This window comes from Pipistrellus kuhlii, unplaced genomic scaffold (genome assembly GCF_014108245.1).
Source record: "Pipistrellus kuhlii isolate mPipKuh1 unplaced genomic scaffold, mPipKuh1.p scaffold_m20_p_1, whole genome shotgun sequence".
Lineage (NCBI taxonomy): Eukaryota > Metazoa > Chordata > Mammalia > Chiroptera > Vespertilionidae > Pipistrellus > Pipistrellus kuhlii.
In genome coordinates this window covers 33,063,990-33,079,939 of record NW_023425404.1, presented here as the reverse complement: position 1 = coordinate 33,079,939, position 15,950 = coordinate 33,063,990, and the positions used below count along the sequence as shown (strand labels likewise).

General features: G+C 54.0%; 1 protein-coding gene across 6 annotated transcripts in view; it reads right to left on the bottom strand.

Moving 5' to 3' along the window:
• Positions 1 to 15,950, bottom strand: part of MEGF11 (multiple EGF like domains 11) — a 329,202-nt gene that overhangs the window by 28,106 nt on the left and 285,146 nt on the right. For all 6 annotated transcript variants that reach the window (XR_006741561.1, XM_036438502.2, XM_045581385.1 and 3 more), the window contains exons 11-13: positions 3,340 to 3,460; positions 1,940 to 2,103; positions 556 to 658 (exon numbers count right to left, since the gene is read on the bottom strand). Coding sequence is in view for 5 of the 6 variants with exons in the window: in XM_036438502.2 (XP_036294395.1) it covers positions 556 to 658; positions 1,940 to 2,103; positions 3,340 to 3,460 (388 nt within the window). In the remaining variant the exon portion in view is untranslated. The remainder of the gene's footprint in view (positions 1 to 555; positions 659 to 1,939; positions 2,104 to 3,339; positions 3,461 to 15,950) is intronic.

The following is a 15,950-nucleotide window of genomic DNA, read 5'->3' as shown; positions in this document are numbered from 1 at the left end:
GATTCTAGATTTTATATGGATGCCCTGGGAAGCCATGGAAGCATTCTGAGCAGGGACTGATGGGAAAGGAGCTGGGTTTGAAAAGTTCGTGTTGGCCACCATGTGCAGAATGGATGTGGCCGGGCAAGAGGGGAGGCCGAGGCAGTGCCAGCTGAGAGGCAGTGCCTGGTGGGCCCGAGTGGGGCAGTGGGAGGGAGGAAAGTGATGGATGACAGGTCATGTAGAAACTAGCCTGAGCTGAGGATGAAGTTCCTGGTCCCCCTCTGCACCATAGCTTCTGCAAACACCAACAGCCACTAGGGGTCAGCCTTTGTCTGATTCTTTATTGGCTTGCCCCTTCTCAGGAGAGAGCCTACACATAGGCGTTCAATCAATATTTGTTTACACAAATCGAGTGGAATGGAGAACTGAAGCCCAGGAAATAAAGGGAAAGGTGCTTAGTTAGGAAGCTAGAGGAAGTAATGAAGGAGAGAGAGCAGTCAAGAGAAGAAGGAAAATACCACGCACGAGCCCAGTTTCCAGGACTTGGGTGGCGATGAGGCCGAAGGGGGTTACCTGTCCACCCTGCCAGGCAGCAGCAGTGGCCTGTCACAGGATCACAGCCATCGGCGTGGCTGCAGTCACAGCGCTCACTGCAGTTCGGCCCAAATGTGCCATCCTGTGGCCAGAGGGGAGAGAGGAATGGTCAGCTCTGGCTCCCGGAGCCCCACGCACTTCTGTTGGAATTTGATGACAAAACAGAGCCACTGCCCCACAAGGTCGCACAGAGACTCCGGCTGGGCACAGTGGGAACGTTTTTTATAACTGGGTAGCCCCACGGCCGGGAAGCCCCTCCACGGAATTCTCTGGCTGCTTTAACAAGAGCGTGGGGTCCGGAAGGAGGGAGGTGATGGTCTCACCCGGCTTCTCATGGTGAAGCTCAGAGGGCTGCAATGACCGTCCATTAAAATTGTAAATGGAAATGCACTTTGCAGATTGCAACACATCAATCACATGGGAGGAATGACTGATTTATGCTTTGTTGCATGGGAAGAGGTGGTGACTAACACGTGTTGGGTGCTCGTTAGGTATCAAGAGCCTTATGTTCTCTCCACAGTGACCCCATGCAATGGTTCCATTCTACTCACAATTTAGAGGAGAAACATGGTTAGGGAAGGGAAGTATCATGCCCAAGGTAATCCAGCTAGGACAGTGGTCGGCAGACTCATTAGTCAACAGAGCCAAATATCAACTGTAAAATGATTAAAATTTCTTTTGAGAGCCAAATTTTTTAAACTTAAACTTCTTCTAATGCCACTTCTTCAAAATAGACTCGCCCAGGCCGTGGTATTTTGTGGAAGAGCCACACTCAAGGGGCCAAAGAGCAGCATGTGTTTGCTGACCACAGAACTAACAGGTGAAAAAGTCAGGATTTATACCCAGGACTGTAGGACTCATGCGACAATATCACATCAGTTGGTTTAACTTAGTCATATCTAAGACTGAGATCCAGCGGCTACATCTGGTGGTTATTGCTGGATAGGGCTTGGTTCAGGCCTCCCACACCCCAATCATAAAATGATAGATGCTGGAAGCAGAAAGAAGCTAAGACACGATCTTTCAAGGCAACTGGTGGATTAGGAAGGGCCATCCTATAGCACCGTATTGTGAGATTCTGAAGCTGCATTTGGGCTCAGGTAAACATGCGAGTCCACTAATGTTTACCGAGAGCTGCAGGGGGCAAGGGGGGCCAATCACCGCCTCTGCCAAGTATTTGCCGTTTTATAGATGAGAGAGCTGAGACCTGAAGTGGGAAAGTGGCCACGGAGAGGTTAGAAGTAGGGCTGAGACCTGATCTAGGGTTTCCATCTGTGCTCTTCTCTGTGAACAAAATAACTCCAGGGAAAGGGTATGCAAGGCTGCTGGGCCCACCAGGTGCTTTGCAGCCCTGGACACTCACCGGGCAGGGCAGCTCGCAGGTGTCTCCCAGCCAGCCGGGGGTGCAGGAGCAGGAGCCATCCGTGGGGCTGCAGGCCGCCCCGTTGGCACAGGCGCAGCTCTCGTTGCAGTTCAGGCCCCAGGTCCCGCCGGGACAGGGCAGGCTGCAGTCCAGGCCCTGCCACCCTGAGGGAGGGAAAGGCTGTCGGCTCTCCATCCAGGCCCTGCACAGCCTTCTGCTTACGCCCCCCAGCTCTGTTCGGGGCATCCTGCCCAAACCCAAACCTCTCAGGGTTAGAACACACACTCCACAGAGCCCACTCCGAATACGGTTGCCCGTGCTGGGTGGCTGTGACGGCTGTGAGGAGAGCTGGGGCTGGGATGCGGGCCTCCTGCCTCCCAGTTCTCACTGTTTTGGCCTGGGGCTGATGAGGCCACCTGGACAGGGAACCAGCTGAGGGGGGAGGGCTGTCTCAGCCCACGTGGAGTCAGCCAGTTGATTTCAGGGTCGTTGGTTTGGGGGACGGCCTGGTTTCCCACTCGGAGGCTGGTCTCTGGCCTGCTGGCCCTCATATCCTTTTTCCCCGCCCCTGCTCTATTCTAGGTCCCAGGGGGGCCGACCCCTGCAGCTGCTTCGCCCAAGACCCCCTTCCCTGGCTCCCAGGTGGGCTTGCTGATGGGAGACCCGGCCCACAACCCGGAGTGCGGGGGCAGGAGAGACACCAGGTGTCTCCTATTTCTCCGCCTCGAGCCTCTAGTGCAGTGTTTCCCAACCTTCTCTCATGATGAGAATCACCTGGCGGAGTTGTTAAAACACAGATTCCCGGATCCCAACTAAGAAGTGCTAAACTAGAATTTTTGAGAACATATAGGTAAAATTGCATACCTAACTTAGTGCTCTGTATATAAAATCTGTCTTAGAGCACTAGTTAAGTATACAATTTTACCTATATGTTCCCAAAAATTCTAGTTTAGCACTTCTTAGTTGGGATCCGGGAATCTGTGTTTTAACAACTCCGCCAGGTGATTCTCATCATGAGAGAAGGTTGGGAAACACTGCTCTAGTGGGCTGTGTCTCCATGCTCCAGCTCTATTGAGCTGTCCCTCTGTCCATGCCCCAGCTCCACCAGGTGGCCCTCACTCCCAGGAGTGGCAGCAGATCCTCCCACAGCTGCTAATCTCTGGTTGCTCACCTACCCTTGTACCTCCTTCAGCTCTTCTCATGTCAGGCAGCAAATCCCCTTTATTTCATCTCCTGTTGAAGCCCCCGGCCTGGGTTCTGGTGGCTGGAACCTGACATACAGGCTCCCTGACCCTGCGCGCGGGCGGATGAGCAGGAGCAGCGTAGACCCCGCCCCTGGTGGCCCCCCTGGGCAGCGCGCACATCGGAAGGGGGTGGGATTGGGAGAGAAGGCGCGTTACCTTCCTTGCAGGTACAGGAGCCGTCTACTGGGGAGCAGGTGCCACCGTTGTTACAGCCACAAACGGATGAGCAGTTGGGGCCATAGGTCCCCGCTGCACAGGGAACTGCACAGACCTCTCCCTGGAAAAGGAGGTGAATTTTGGGTCAGAAGGCTGCCCCATGCTGGGTGGCTGTGACCGGTGAATGATGACCCTTTCCCAAGATGTCTATGTTCTGGAATCTGTATGCTATCATACGGGGCAAAAGGGACTTTGCAGATGTGATTAGGACCTTGAGATGGAGAATCTTGGATTATCCAGGTGGGCCCAATCTAATCACATGAGCCTTTAGAAGTAAAAGGTCATTAAAAGGGTAGCCTTGAGATGCTCTCCACCTGCCTTTGAAGATGGAAGCGGGAGCCACAAGTCAAGGAACAAAAGGAGGGACCTCAGTCCTGCAACCCTACTAACTGAATTCTGCCAGCAACCGCCGGAGCAGGGAATAGATTCTCCCCTAGAACCTCTAGAAGGAGCACAGCCTGCCAACACCTTGACTTTAGTCCTAGCAGACCCATACTAGACTTTGACCCACAGAAATGTGAGATAATACCTTTGTTTTGTTTTAAGCCACTGAATTTGTGCTAATTTGTGATAGCAGTAACAGAAAACCAACACGGCGATCCTCACCGGTTGGGGGAGAGTCAGGCTTCCAGACCACAGCTCCAGGATGCGCAAAGCCCCCAGGGAGCTTGACCTCTGAGTCTGTGTTAGGTCACAGCAGCCCAGAATTGAACCCTTTTCCTCTCCGTCTTATTTGATTGTCACCAGCAACCCCAAGACTCAGATGGTAATTTCCTATTCCTATTCACCTGAACCTCAGAGAAGTTAAATGTACTAGCAAGTAATAATAGCTAATGCTTATTAAGTGCTTTCTCAATATCGGGCACCATGCATCCATCATCACATTTAATCCTCACAGGACCCTCAGGAGAGAGGAACTATCGTCTCAGCAGTATTCGTACGGAATAGAACAATTGTATGGAGAAGTTGGGTGACTTAGCCCAGGTCAGAGAGCTAAAAATGGTTGCTCTCTATTTGAACCCGGGCTGGCTGCTTACACCTTCTGTTCCCAGGGGCCATACACTGGCCCTCCTGGACCACATCCTCTGAGGCGGAGGTTAGTGAGCTCTTGAGGGGAAGGGGAGCAGGACTGAGCAGAGGGAGAAGCTGCACTGAGGACTGATCTTTGGGGACGCTCCAGAGCTGGGATGGCCCTTAGACTTGTCCCTCCAGTGGAAAGGGAGGGAGGGCCTAAACATCCCACCCGTCATTGGATCTCCTCTGCCCTGGGGAAGCGGGCATTTCAGGCGAAGCCCTTGGCTGAGGGCCATTTCTGGAGAGGGACTCAGCCTGAAGCCCCCGAGTTTCCTGCAGCTGGGGAGGAAGGAGTGCCTCCATCCCAAATTGTGGACGTGGGTAGCCTACTACGGCAGCCACTACACCAGGCCTCGTTGGTGGGCTATTAGCTCCAGGAGGGAGTTCAGAGCGAGGGCAAGTCACAGAGCAGGAGGGCCAGGAGCGGGATTTCAGAGGCCTTGAGTTGGAGGTGGAGGGAGTCTTCAGTTAATCGGAGAAGAGAGGGGTCAAGGCAGTCAAGTGGGAAGAGTGTGGACCAGGGTGCAGAGGAATATGAGGGTGAAGAATGTTCCAGGGGTAGCTGGAGGGAGGTGATTGGTGTAGGAAGGCGGAGGGAGATATTTAAAAGGGGAGTTGGGAGCCTTGAATGCCAGGTAAGGGAGTCTGGGCTTTGTTCTCTGAGTCCCCCAGGACATGCCTTCCTCACTCAGAACTCACTCTGGAGCTGTCTGCTCTGGAGAAGGTGGTCACTGGATATTGAATTCCCACAATGCATCCCCCAGGGAGTGTCTCCAGCCAGCTTCTCGGGTCTTACACCTCGGCTTACTGTGGGAATGCTGAGCAGATGGGACCAGGAGGCCAGAGCTTGTCTGGGCCCTACTAGCTGTTACACGGGGTAGGTTACTGCCCCTCTCTGAGCCTTTGTTCCAGCATCAGTGAGATGACAGGTCTGAAGTAGAGGAGCTCACTCTTAACTGGAAGGGTCCCAGGCAGCTGGCCTCACTCCCGCTTAGGCCACAGAGACACAAGATTACGTAGGAGCCGTGTAGAGGGAAGCTCCTCTCCATCCCTTTCCTCTCCTGGCTCAGCAGCACTGGCTGGGTCAGGAAGGAGAGACTGGGAGTGCAGCGTCCTGCACCAGAAGGTTCCACAGTTCCCACTCTTTCCCCTGCCAGCCCCTGGCAGGCCCTGACCAGCCTGAGTCTGCCAGCACTCCCATTACCCAGATCACTCTAATTTCCCCAAGATTACAAATAGCCCAGAGAGCATATTTTCGCTCTGAGAGCCTTGGCCCGGGTGCAAATTGCATGCACAGTTCATGATTTTCTCTGCGTGAGTTTACATGGAGAGCGGTTTCTCTCCTGGTGCCCTCATTCAAGCCCCCAATCCTGGGAGGCCTCCAGGGCCTGTGTGCCCAGCTCAGGGGCTGCTGGTGGGGCTCAAAGAAAACTCTCCCCCCTGGCCCTGCTCCAGGGGCCAAGATGCAGAGCACCCCGCTGGAAACACCTGCTCCCCAGAATGCTGCACCTGGGCCCCATTTCCCCCAGCACAGCCCATGCAAGGACATGGATAGTCGGTGTGGTTTTACAACAGCCCTGGGAGGTCGCCAAGTTGAGAGGACGTTTTGCTTCCCAGAGAAAGAGATGGACACTCAGAGGGCCAGTGAATGATCCAGGGTCCCACAGTGTATTAGTGAGGGTGAAGGAGCAACAACCAGACTTCCTTCCAGAGTGGGGGCAAAGCCCAACGGTTAGAAAACAGACTCTGGTGTCATCCTACCATTCTACCTTGTGCAATTTACTAAACCACTCGGGAACTCGGTTCCTCCATCTGTAAAATGGGAATAATAATATCCCTCCTTCATAGGATTATTAAGAGGATTACATTGGCTATCATATGTGAACCAGATAGAGCTGTGCCTGGCAGTCAGAAAGCACTATACAAGCTATTAGTACTGTGCCCTGGTTGGTGTGGCTCAGCAGTTAGAGCATCCAAAGGGTCTCAATGGGTTTGACCCCTGATCCAGGGCACGTACCTAGGTTGCAGGTTAGCTCCCCCACTCCCACCCCCCATGCTGGAGGCAGCCAGTCAATGTGTCTCTCTCAGGTAGATGTTTCTCTCTCTCTCCCTCTCCTCTTCCCTCCTTCCCATTCACTCTCTCTGAAAAGCAATGAAAAAAATATGCTCATGTAAGGAGAACATAAAAAAAAGCTATTATTACTGCAAAGAAGTAATATCTCTTATGAAAAGAATACACAAAAACCCCCAAGGTTTCAACAGAAGACAGCTCTGGAGGAGGGATCCACCTCTCACTCAGTGAACAAGCTCCTGGGCCCATTTCCTGCCACTTCCTTCAGGCTGGCTCCCTGCTTCCCCTCCTCATAGGAGAGGAGGCTGGAACTTTACCATAACACACCAAGGGCATGGTCTTGGGGGACAGAACAAAGGGCTACCACGTGCCAGGAGCTGTTCCCAGCACTTTCTATTTGTTTGCTCCTAATAGCCAAAATGTCCAAATGGGGCAGCGGGCAGTTCCTGAAATGCACAGTTCTGCCCAGCAGGGAGGTGAGCTCAGCACAGCTACCTGAGCACTTCCCTTCCTCCACCTCGATGTCCTGACTCTGACTTGGTTCAGACTCCTCAGCACAAAAAGTTAAACTTTTTGTCAAGTTTCCTACCTTCTGGCCTCTGATCTGAGGGTCAGGTATGATGTGCAGGACATCAGCCATCTCTCACGATTGCCATGCCAAACAAGCTAATAGTCAGCCTAACTTCTCAGGTTTAGACTGACCGCTCATCCCCCTGCCTAGGCCTGGGGATTCCCAGGGTGCCCGTGCCAACCCCCCAACACATTGGCCATTGTCTCAACCACACACTTTCCCAGTTTGGGGGACACCAGCAGGCCTTGGCCATGATGGCCTGTGTGGCACCCAAGACTACAGAGGTCATCATTTATGTCCGCACATGCTTAGGCATCAGTGAGACTCAGAGTGTTTGTCTCTGGGGCTGTCTGTTTATACATCTGTGTAGATTCGGGTATAAATTTGTGATTCCTTCTTAGTCCTTCCCTGCTGGTGTGTTCCCTCCCCAGCCTCCCAGGCCTGCTGGGAACTGGGTACACACAGACACTGCAGTCCTAGCATACTGGGGGTCCTGGTTGGTTCACGTGCCTGCCTCCATCTGGGCTGTGCGCTCAGGGAGGCGGAGGCCTGATTTTATTCACGTCCAGATTCTCAGGGCTTGGGATCCTGCTGGTAACATAATGGGCCCTTGATAAATGTTGGTTAATTGAAATGAGATATTTTTGTGTACATGCTGGCTTTTACTGTGGACATAACCGGGAGGGCTGGGCACTTTCCATATGCTTTCTCTCTCATGCCAAGCAGTTCAACAAATGTTTGCCGAGTAGGGGCCAACTCTGAACCAGCCCTGGTTGTGGGCTCCAGGGGCATACTGGAGCCTGAGACCTGTCTCTGACCTTGGCAACTCCCAAGGCAGTGCCCACAGCCATACTCATGCCTGCATCCAACTGTGTTTGTCCACTTACTAATGTCTCCCCAGTTAGACTGGAAGCTTCATGAGATCAGGGATCTAACTCATCTGGGCTGCCCAGTATCTCTAGCTCAGAACCTGGCACAGAGTGGAGGTACTTTATAAACAGCATTGAACAATGAGTGGCTCCTATCACACACAGGAAGCAGAATGTTATCTGGTCTAAGGATGGGTCCCATGCTATTCACACTGATTTTAGGCCACCCTGGGGGCTCTTGTCAAAAGGGAAAGCCAGGCCAGATCCTGGGCTGTCAATGGTCCGTGCCACACTCTGCTACCCCTTGCCCAAACCCTGCTGGCCAGGCTGAGGGTCAGAAGTACAGCCAGAAAATTACCCTGTTGGCCTCTAGTGCATCCACTCAGAGATAAGCCCCTCTGAGCTGAACAGTATCTCAGAGCTGATCAAATCCATCACCTTCATGAGAAAGAGACCAAAAGAGTTGGTGGAGCTGGGGCTTGCAGGCCAGTGCTCCTTGGGACTGGCTGCAGAGCAGGGACTGTGTCTTATCCAGCCCCTTCCCCCAGCCCAGTGCCTGCCCACACCAGCCTGAAAGCACACCTGTGGATCTTTTCACACTCCTGGGAAAAGGACATGATGAGAGCCCAGGACTGTGAGCTCAGATGAGACCACACATGCTTCACATAGTCTAGCATCTCTGCTCACTTCCTCAGTCAGCAGTATATCCTCAGGCCCTTTATTGAAGCTGTTCCCCAAGATTTCTACCCAGAATTCATATACTACATCTTACTGCTAGGTAATAGATTAGTATCCTATGAGAGACTCGTGTCCGTGCTAGGTAATAGACAGGCCTGGGTTTCCTTCTCTCTCTCTATAAAACCCTAATATGCAAATAGACCAAATGGTGGAACAACCGAACAACTGGTCATTATGACGTGCACTGACCACCAGGGGGCATGCACGGAACATGGTGGGCATCAGCTATGGTGGGATGGTGGAGCAGGTGAATAGGGGCGCCAGACCAAGGCAGGGAGCCAATCGCTTCATCAGGGTGAGCCTCTAATGGTTACTGAAATTTCTTTGCTCCTGCACACCGCTGTTCCACCAGGCACTCCCATCTGCTGCCGGCGCTGGCCCTGACTGCATCCACTGGTGTTGGAGCTGCCTCTCACACCCACTGCTGGCACCCAGCACCTGCCCCGATTGCTCCGTGCCATCACCCCTCAAGGCTTCTCCACCTCCCCCAGCTCCCGAGGGGCAATCAGGGCAACAGCCACCACTCGCACCCGCTGACAGTGCTGGCCCCGCTTGTACCCGCTGTTGGCACTGGCCCCAGTTGGTCCGCACCATCAGCAGGTGTGAGCGGGGGCCAGAGGGAGCGGAACTTCTAGCAGACAGGACCAGGGACCACGGTGGGAAGGGCCAGGCAAGGGGGCAGAGGATGGGCCGAGATCCACACTGAGCCCACTGCAGCCTCACGGCCCACATTTCCTTTCAAGGTGAACGAATTCATGCACTGGGCCCCTAGTCAATTATACGTGGCTGTTGAAATCAATCACTCTCCCCAGCATTCACCACCAAGAATCCTTGGTAGCGCGCTCCCTCTACAAAGCCTCTCAATGTGAAAGACACTGCTGTCACTCTGTGGGGCCTAAGGCATCATGTTTTGAGGAGGTGCAATCTGGCCAGTAACCACATGCCACGTGACTGGTGGCAGCATCTTGTTCACCAACCATGACCTAGAAATTCCCATGATGTTACCCACAACCAATCAGAGCTTCTGATCAGTGTATGCTAGCCTGGGAATATTACACAGAATTAATTTAATTCCAATTATAAGCAAAAACAAAGCAAAGCCGCCTTGGTCTTTTAGTTAACCTCATCACAGGCAATGGACGTTTGCCCAGAGGCTTTGTGAAATGTTCAAAACCACTCTTGGCAACCTGCTGTGGGCTTTGCAGGTGTTTAGCTTGGAACCACTGACTGGGTCATCTCTAAGGGCCCTTCAGCTCAGATTCTCTAAGCAGTTTCTTGCCTATAGTAGGAGGTCTTAACCCAAAGGAGTGAGGAACGGTGGAAATGCAGACGGGGGGTGGGGGGGAGCCTTCCTGGGCTTCTAAGAATCACACAAGCTAAATCATCTGGGGCTGGCCTTGTGCTCATTCCTAATGGTGGGGGGACAGTCCCTCATGCCAGACCTAGAAGGGATGGGTGAGGATCACTTGGTCCACCTGCCTTGCTTTACAGAGGAGGAGACTGAGGCCAGGAGAGGGAAAGCAAGTTGCCCATGATCACACAGCCAATGCTGGGCAGAGATGGGGTTGGAACTCGGATTTCCTGGCTCCCATTCCAAGCACAGAGTGCTAAGAGCCCAGATGTATGAAGCTCTGGGATAGCCTATGCTGCCCTGCTCGAATCAGCAGCACATTTACCACCTAAGCATGCAACATCCAGAAGACATGGCTTTGACCTTGAGGAAGGGCCACTTGCCAAGGCCCAGATGCTTTGGCCCTCTCTCAATCCCAGTTCACCTGCTCAGCGCACACCTCACTTCCCACAGGGGCAGGGCCCTGAGGCCCCCTCTTCACTGGGGAAAGCCTGCCAGTCCCATTCAGTGTCTTCATTCTGTGAATGGGGGATGGATGTGAACTATTCATCCCATCCAAAGGCCTGTTAATTATAGATGCAGCATTGGCTATTAACATCTTGAACTTGATTTGAAAGAGCTACTGGCAGAACGGAACCCCTGGTGCTAGTCCTGCTAAAGAGATGCAAATATCCCCTCTGCCTCCCACCCGCCTCCTTGCACAGCGCGGCAGCACAGGCCCAGACCCCGTGGGTAATGAGTTATATGTTCTATTAAATTTGTTTCAAATGCTGTTTATTTAATTTTCTCCCCTGCAATATGATGCTTTGTAGTTTGGCCCTATTTGGGAAAATTAATCAACAGCTGGGCTTCTTGTGCTCGTCATCCATTTTCCTTGCAATGGGCAGGAGGTTAATGAGAATTTTTTGGAGTGGAAGGAGGAGATGGAAAGCGGTTGACCCTCCCTCACACGAAAGCGGGAGGCAATAGCGCAAGTTCGTCTCTGGGTCCCCTTAAATGTGTGTTCTGTGGGTGGGAGGCAGAGCAAATGGAGTAGAACCAGGTTTTCTAGCTCCAGGCCAAGGTGGTGGAGTTCTCCTGTCAGCCGTGGCAGCGCAGCAGAGAGGACTCTGCCACGGGAACTAGGGAAGTCGCCCCGGCCCACACGTCTTCCTGTTGGAGGAGTAGAGATGGTTTAAGCAAGAATGGGCCCTGGTCCGGGGGCCAGGGTACCTGGGTTTAAGTAAGGCAAAAGCCCTGGCTCCAGGGGACCTGGCCTCACTCATTCATCCCATTGGACATTTGTGGAGCTGTAGGCGAGCACTGTGACGGGGCCTGGGTCTCACCACCCATTATGTAGATGCGATGTGACCTCACGTCCCTTTAAGTCCCGTATTCTTCAGCTTCCAGGGCACGTTTCCCTATTAACCTGCCCCTGTGGCACGTACCACAATTGTACTGAACTAAAAAAGTCAACTCTCATCCATTAGACCACATGTGTCAAATACAAGGCCCGCGGGCCAAATCCGTCCCGCCAGGCCTTGCAATGTGGCCCGCACCGCGCTGTCATCACTGCACTCCGCTGCGTTTCCATCACAATGACAGTTTATGACTGTTCAGTAAACCATTCGGCCCGCGATTTAGGCTGGATTTTAGATTTTGGCCCCTTCTCTGATTGAGTTCGACACCCCTACATTAGACTGTAAATTTCATGAGGGCAAGGAGTGGGTCTGTTTTATTCAACCCCATGGCCCTGGCCCTAGCCCAGAGCCTCAGCCACAGTCAGTGCTCAGTGCATATGTATGAATGAATCCAGCCATCCAGGATATGTATGTTAAAGCACTAGTATGTGTCAGACACTGTATGAGGCCAGGTGACCCGTGGTGAGCAGAACAGAGCTTGTCCCTCCCCTCCCTGGAGCTTCCCATGTAGTGTCTGGAGGCGGGTAGGGCACAAGATAAAGCTGTAGCAAGAGAGGGGCTCAGGCTAGCCCCTCCTGACTTCCAGATGCCCTGCAGGCGGCCTTCGCTGGCCTCCCCGGCCTCCGGTTGCTCCCACTCCCCTCTCTCCCCTGCTATTCCTGGAGTTTCAGGGCCACCAATGCAGGCCGATGTTTGGTGTCCGATGCCAGTCACTTCAATGCCAGCAGCACACACGTGGAGTGTGCTTTGCTGCTGACAAAGCCCCTTGCCAGCATCTGCTTTGCCACACAAAGTGCCAGCCTTGGGCTGCTGCCTTCCCCTGCCCACCCTTCTCAGTCACCCCACTCCCAGCTCCAGATCTTAGGCGGTGGGATTCCCAGGTGGGAGCCTCATTTGCGATGTTCTAGGGAGAAAGAGTGACAGGATCCACAAGAGCACAACTTGGACAGAACGCCGGCCACGCAGGCCTCTCAATGCAGAGCAAACCTCGCTGGACCTAATTAGTGTGTCGCTGGCAAGGCAGCTCCTGCCAGCGGAAGCATGCTGGGGAAAAGGAATTCTGCATAAGGCATGAGGAGCAGGGAGCTGGAGAGATGAGACGGAGAGAGGGCAGGAAGCTACTTGTCACAGCCATCCCCACTTCTTCCTCCCTGTGCTGAGGGGAAATGCCCAGGGAAATGCCTTCGGCCTGGCTCCCATGGGGGAGGGGTTGGGGAGGCTAATGGTTAGGCCTGGAAGCCCTGGATCTGTCCGAAATGAATAAGCCTTCAGTGACCCGTGGCTGCTTTGTAGGGTTGTGCAGGCTGTACTCTGGCGTTACCATCGCCTGCTGTGTGTGAGTGGGCTTCGTGTCAGTGGTGTGGCAGCTGTGGGCGGGGTAGGCTTAGCTTCTGCATGTTGGACATTTGGTCAGAGAGCCCCCTGGGTGATTTGGTCACGGTGGTTTTGAGTGTGGTGCACACGCTGTGAGGGCTGGATGTATGGGGTGTGTGCATGGACACGGCGGAATCCAGATCCTCGGGTGGTGGCTGGGTGGTGTGGGCCCAGACAGTGGCCTGCAGAGCCAGAGGGTGACAACAGTGACAGTGACAATGTCCCAAGTGGGAACCGGATGGTGGGGAACAGAGGGTCCCGCAGAGACCAATTGTGTACTAAAGTCCCAGCAGAATGTGGACATTCACATGTATGAATGTAGGGGGAAGCGGCTAAGCTTCCTGCCAATGAATATTCATGATCACGCTTAGTGCAGGACACCGTACCAGGCCCGGGAGTGGGTTAGGGCCAGGAGGTGGCGGGATGGGGAAAAGGGTAGCAACACAGGGACGATCAGATCGACCTGTCCCCCAGCAGCTCTCTGTTCAGTAGAGAAACAGAAACATCTGTGAGGACAGAAACATCCTCACTGTGCCAGCAGAGTGGGCGTGCCAGCATGGAGGCTGAGGGGCAGCAGAGGGACGGGAGCCCGGAGGTCAGAATGGCCCAGCCAGGAAAGCCTGGCATGCCGAGCTTCAAACGTTCCCTCCAGACAAAGGCAGCCCCGAAGAACCCCTCCTCCAAAGGCGGGAATCTGGGCCACTCCTTTCTATTTGAGAGGCTGAGCCCAGACTCAGGCAAATCCAACTGCTTATCGATTATGGAATCATTAAAAAAAAAAAAAATCATAGACCAAATGCGAAGAAAGTTCTAACGTTGAAACCAGAGCAGCTTTTGCCAGGGAACGGGAAAGCGGTGAGGGCGAGGAAGGTGGCCTCCACTGCCCACAGGGTCCCTCCCGCCTGCCCCCCAAGTCCTGTGAATGACCTGTCTTCACAAAGCTGGCTGCCTCTGGATTCCCTGGCCGCCGGAGGTTTCTCAGGCAAGTTCTCACAGAATGCTTCTCTACACGTAACTGGGGTCTGGGAAGAGTCCGCAGGGGCCGGCTTGAAGGGAGCTCAGTTCAGATCAGTCCCCCTGCCCGGAGGAACACAGTGGCTTCCGCCTGGGGTGGAGCCTGGCTGGGGGAGAAGAGGCAGGAGGAGTTCTTCCCAGCATCCTCTGCCTGGGCCTGGGCTTGAGATTGGGAGGGTAGAGAAGCTCAGGGTTGGGTGACCTTGCTGAGCCTGTTTCCTTGTGTATAAAATGGCAGCAGTGACACCTAACCTCAGAGGGCTGTGGGCACGCCCAGAGGATGGCTATGAGGGGACTGTGGAGTGGAAGGACTGTGGTCCAGATGGCGATCCTGGTGACCAGCTGGTGCTCCATCCACACCATCTCCTGAGCAACACGTGACAGATGCCCGACTGCCCTATGGTTGATGCCACCTCTGAAGTCAGCTCTGGCGGCTGGCGCGCCCCTGTGAGGGTGGCTAAGGTTTCATCCTGGGAGGGGGCAGTGAGCACTCTGGGTTTGCCCACAGAAGAGGCAGGCCACAGCGAAGAGGCAGAAGGTCCCATCAAGCCCATGGGCTCTGGAACCTGGTTACACGGTTCAGGTCCTGGCTCTGAGGGATCTTGGGCAACTTTTTTTTCCTCTCAGCTTTATTGGGGTGTAACTGACTAACGTTGGCAAGTTGTTAACCCCTCTGTTTCCGTTTTCCTACCTGCACAATGGGCAGGCAGCAGTGAAGACTACGCTGATACACACAGTGCTGTCAGAGCAGTGCCCAGTCCCAAGGAGGGACTACACATGCTTCAGGCATTTTGATGGTTACACGTGGCGCAGGAAGAGCCTAGGCCACAGGAGGTGTCAGAAGAGAGACTAAGATCTACCTGCTCTCTCACTTCCATACTTGCCCTGCTTCACCCTCACCACCATTTTGCAGGGTGTCCTGCAGGAGGGGAGGTCTCAGAGGTGACTTCCCGAGGTCACCCAGTGGGCAAGCAGCAGGGCTGAGATTCAAGCTCAGGTTTCCCCGACTCAAAGCCGTCTCAGAGCTCTCCCACCCTGCCAACCTGCCTATATGGAAGAACCAAGGGGGATGGGGGTTGGGGGGGCGAGAAAACCAGCATCTGTTGAGCACCTACTGCATGCTGGGTTCTCAGACTGCCACGTTACCATCTCCCTGCACAGGGTACAGAGGCCAAACGCAGCTCCGTTTGGTCACACCCCTGCTCAAGACTGCGGGAGCTCCCGCACTGCCTGCTGACTTCCGCACATGTTTCCAGCCTGGCCTGCAGGACCCAGGCTGCTTCACTCCCACCATGCTCCTCCACAACCCGCTCATCTGGGCCTGAAGGCTAGGGGTGGGGGGATGGGTAGGTGGGGGTGGGGGGTGAGTAGGGGTAGGGGTGGGAAGCCTGGCCTGGCTTCCCTGTGCCTGTCTCAGGAAATTAACCCCCCTCTGCAGAGCTTTTAGGACAGGCAAGAACAATTATTTAGTAATGTTCTTGGGAGAGAAGACTTGAGGATTTTTGTTTTGTTTATATTTATCCCCCTTGTTAGCTTTATTAGCCCCATTTTGAAATAATTTATTCATGACCGTTTCTGCAACATCTTTCATTTTCCAGGCATAATCACATCTTCTGGCAGGAATCCCTTCCCTTCCTGGGGTCCGTAATTACTCCCGCCGAGGGGATCATTGGTGCTAATGACTAAGGGGAGATGCCTGGGAGGGGCCATGCTAGGTGGGGTCTTGAACTTGAGTGCAGGGGTAGCAGGAGGGGAGTGGGTTCTTCCTTTGCTCCAGACCTGCAGCCTTGGGCGGGTCAGTCTTCGGGCCGGGCCCACTGCTCCCCGTAACGCCTCTCAGTGCATATTCCTGGGCACTTCCTCCAGTATTCTCAACAACCCGTTTCAGCTCAGCTTTACAGCAGCCCCAGGATACAGGGCTCAGGGTTTGCACCTCCATTTTGTAGAAGACCAAGTTAAGGCACAGAGAGGCGAAGTGACTTGGGCAAGGTAAAACGGCGAGTTGGCGCGGAGCCAGGGTTGAATCCCAGGCCTGACTCCTGCCTGGTCCTCTCCTTAGCACTGACCTCCTCTCTCAGAGCATCTGTCT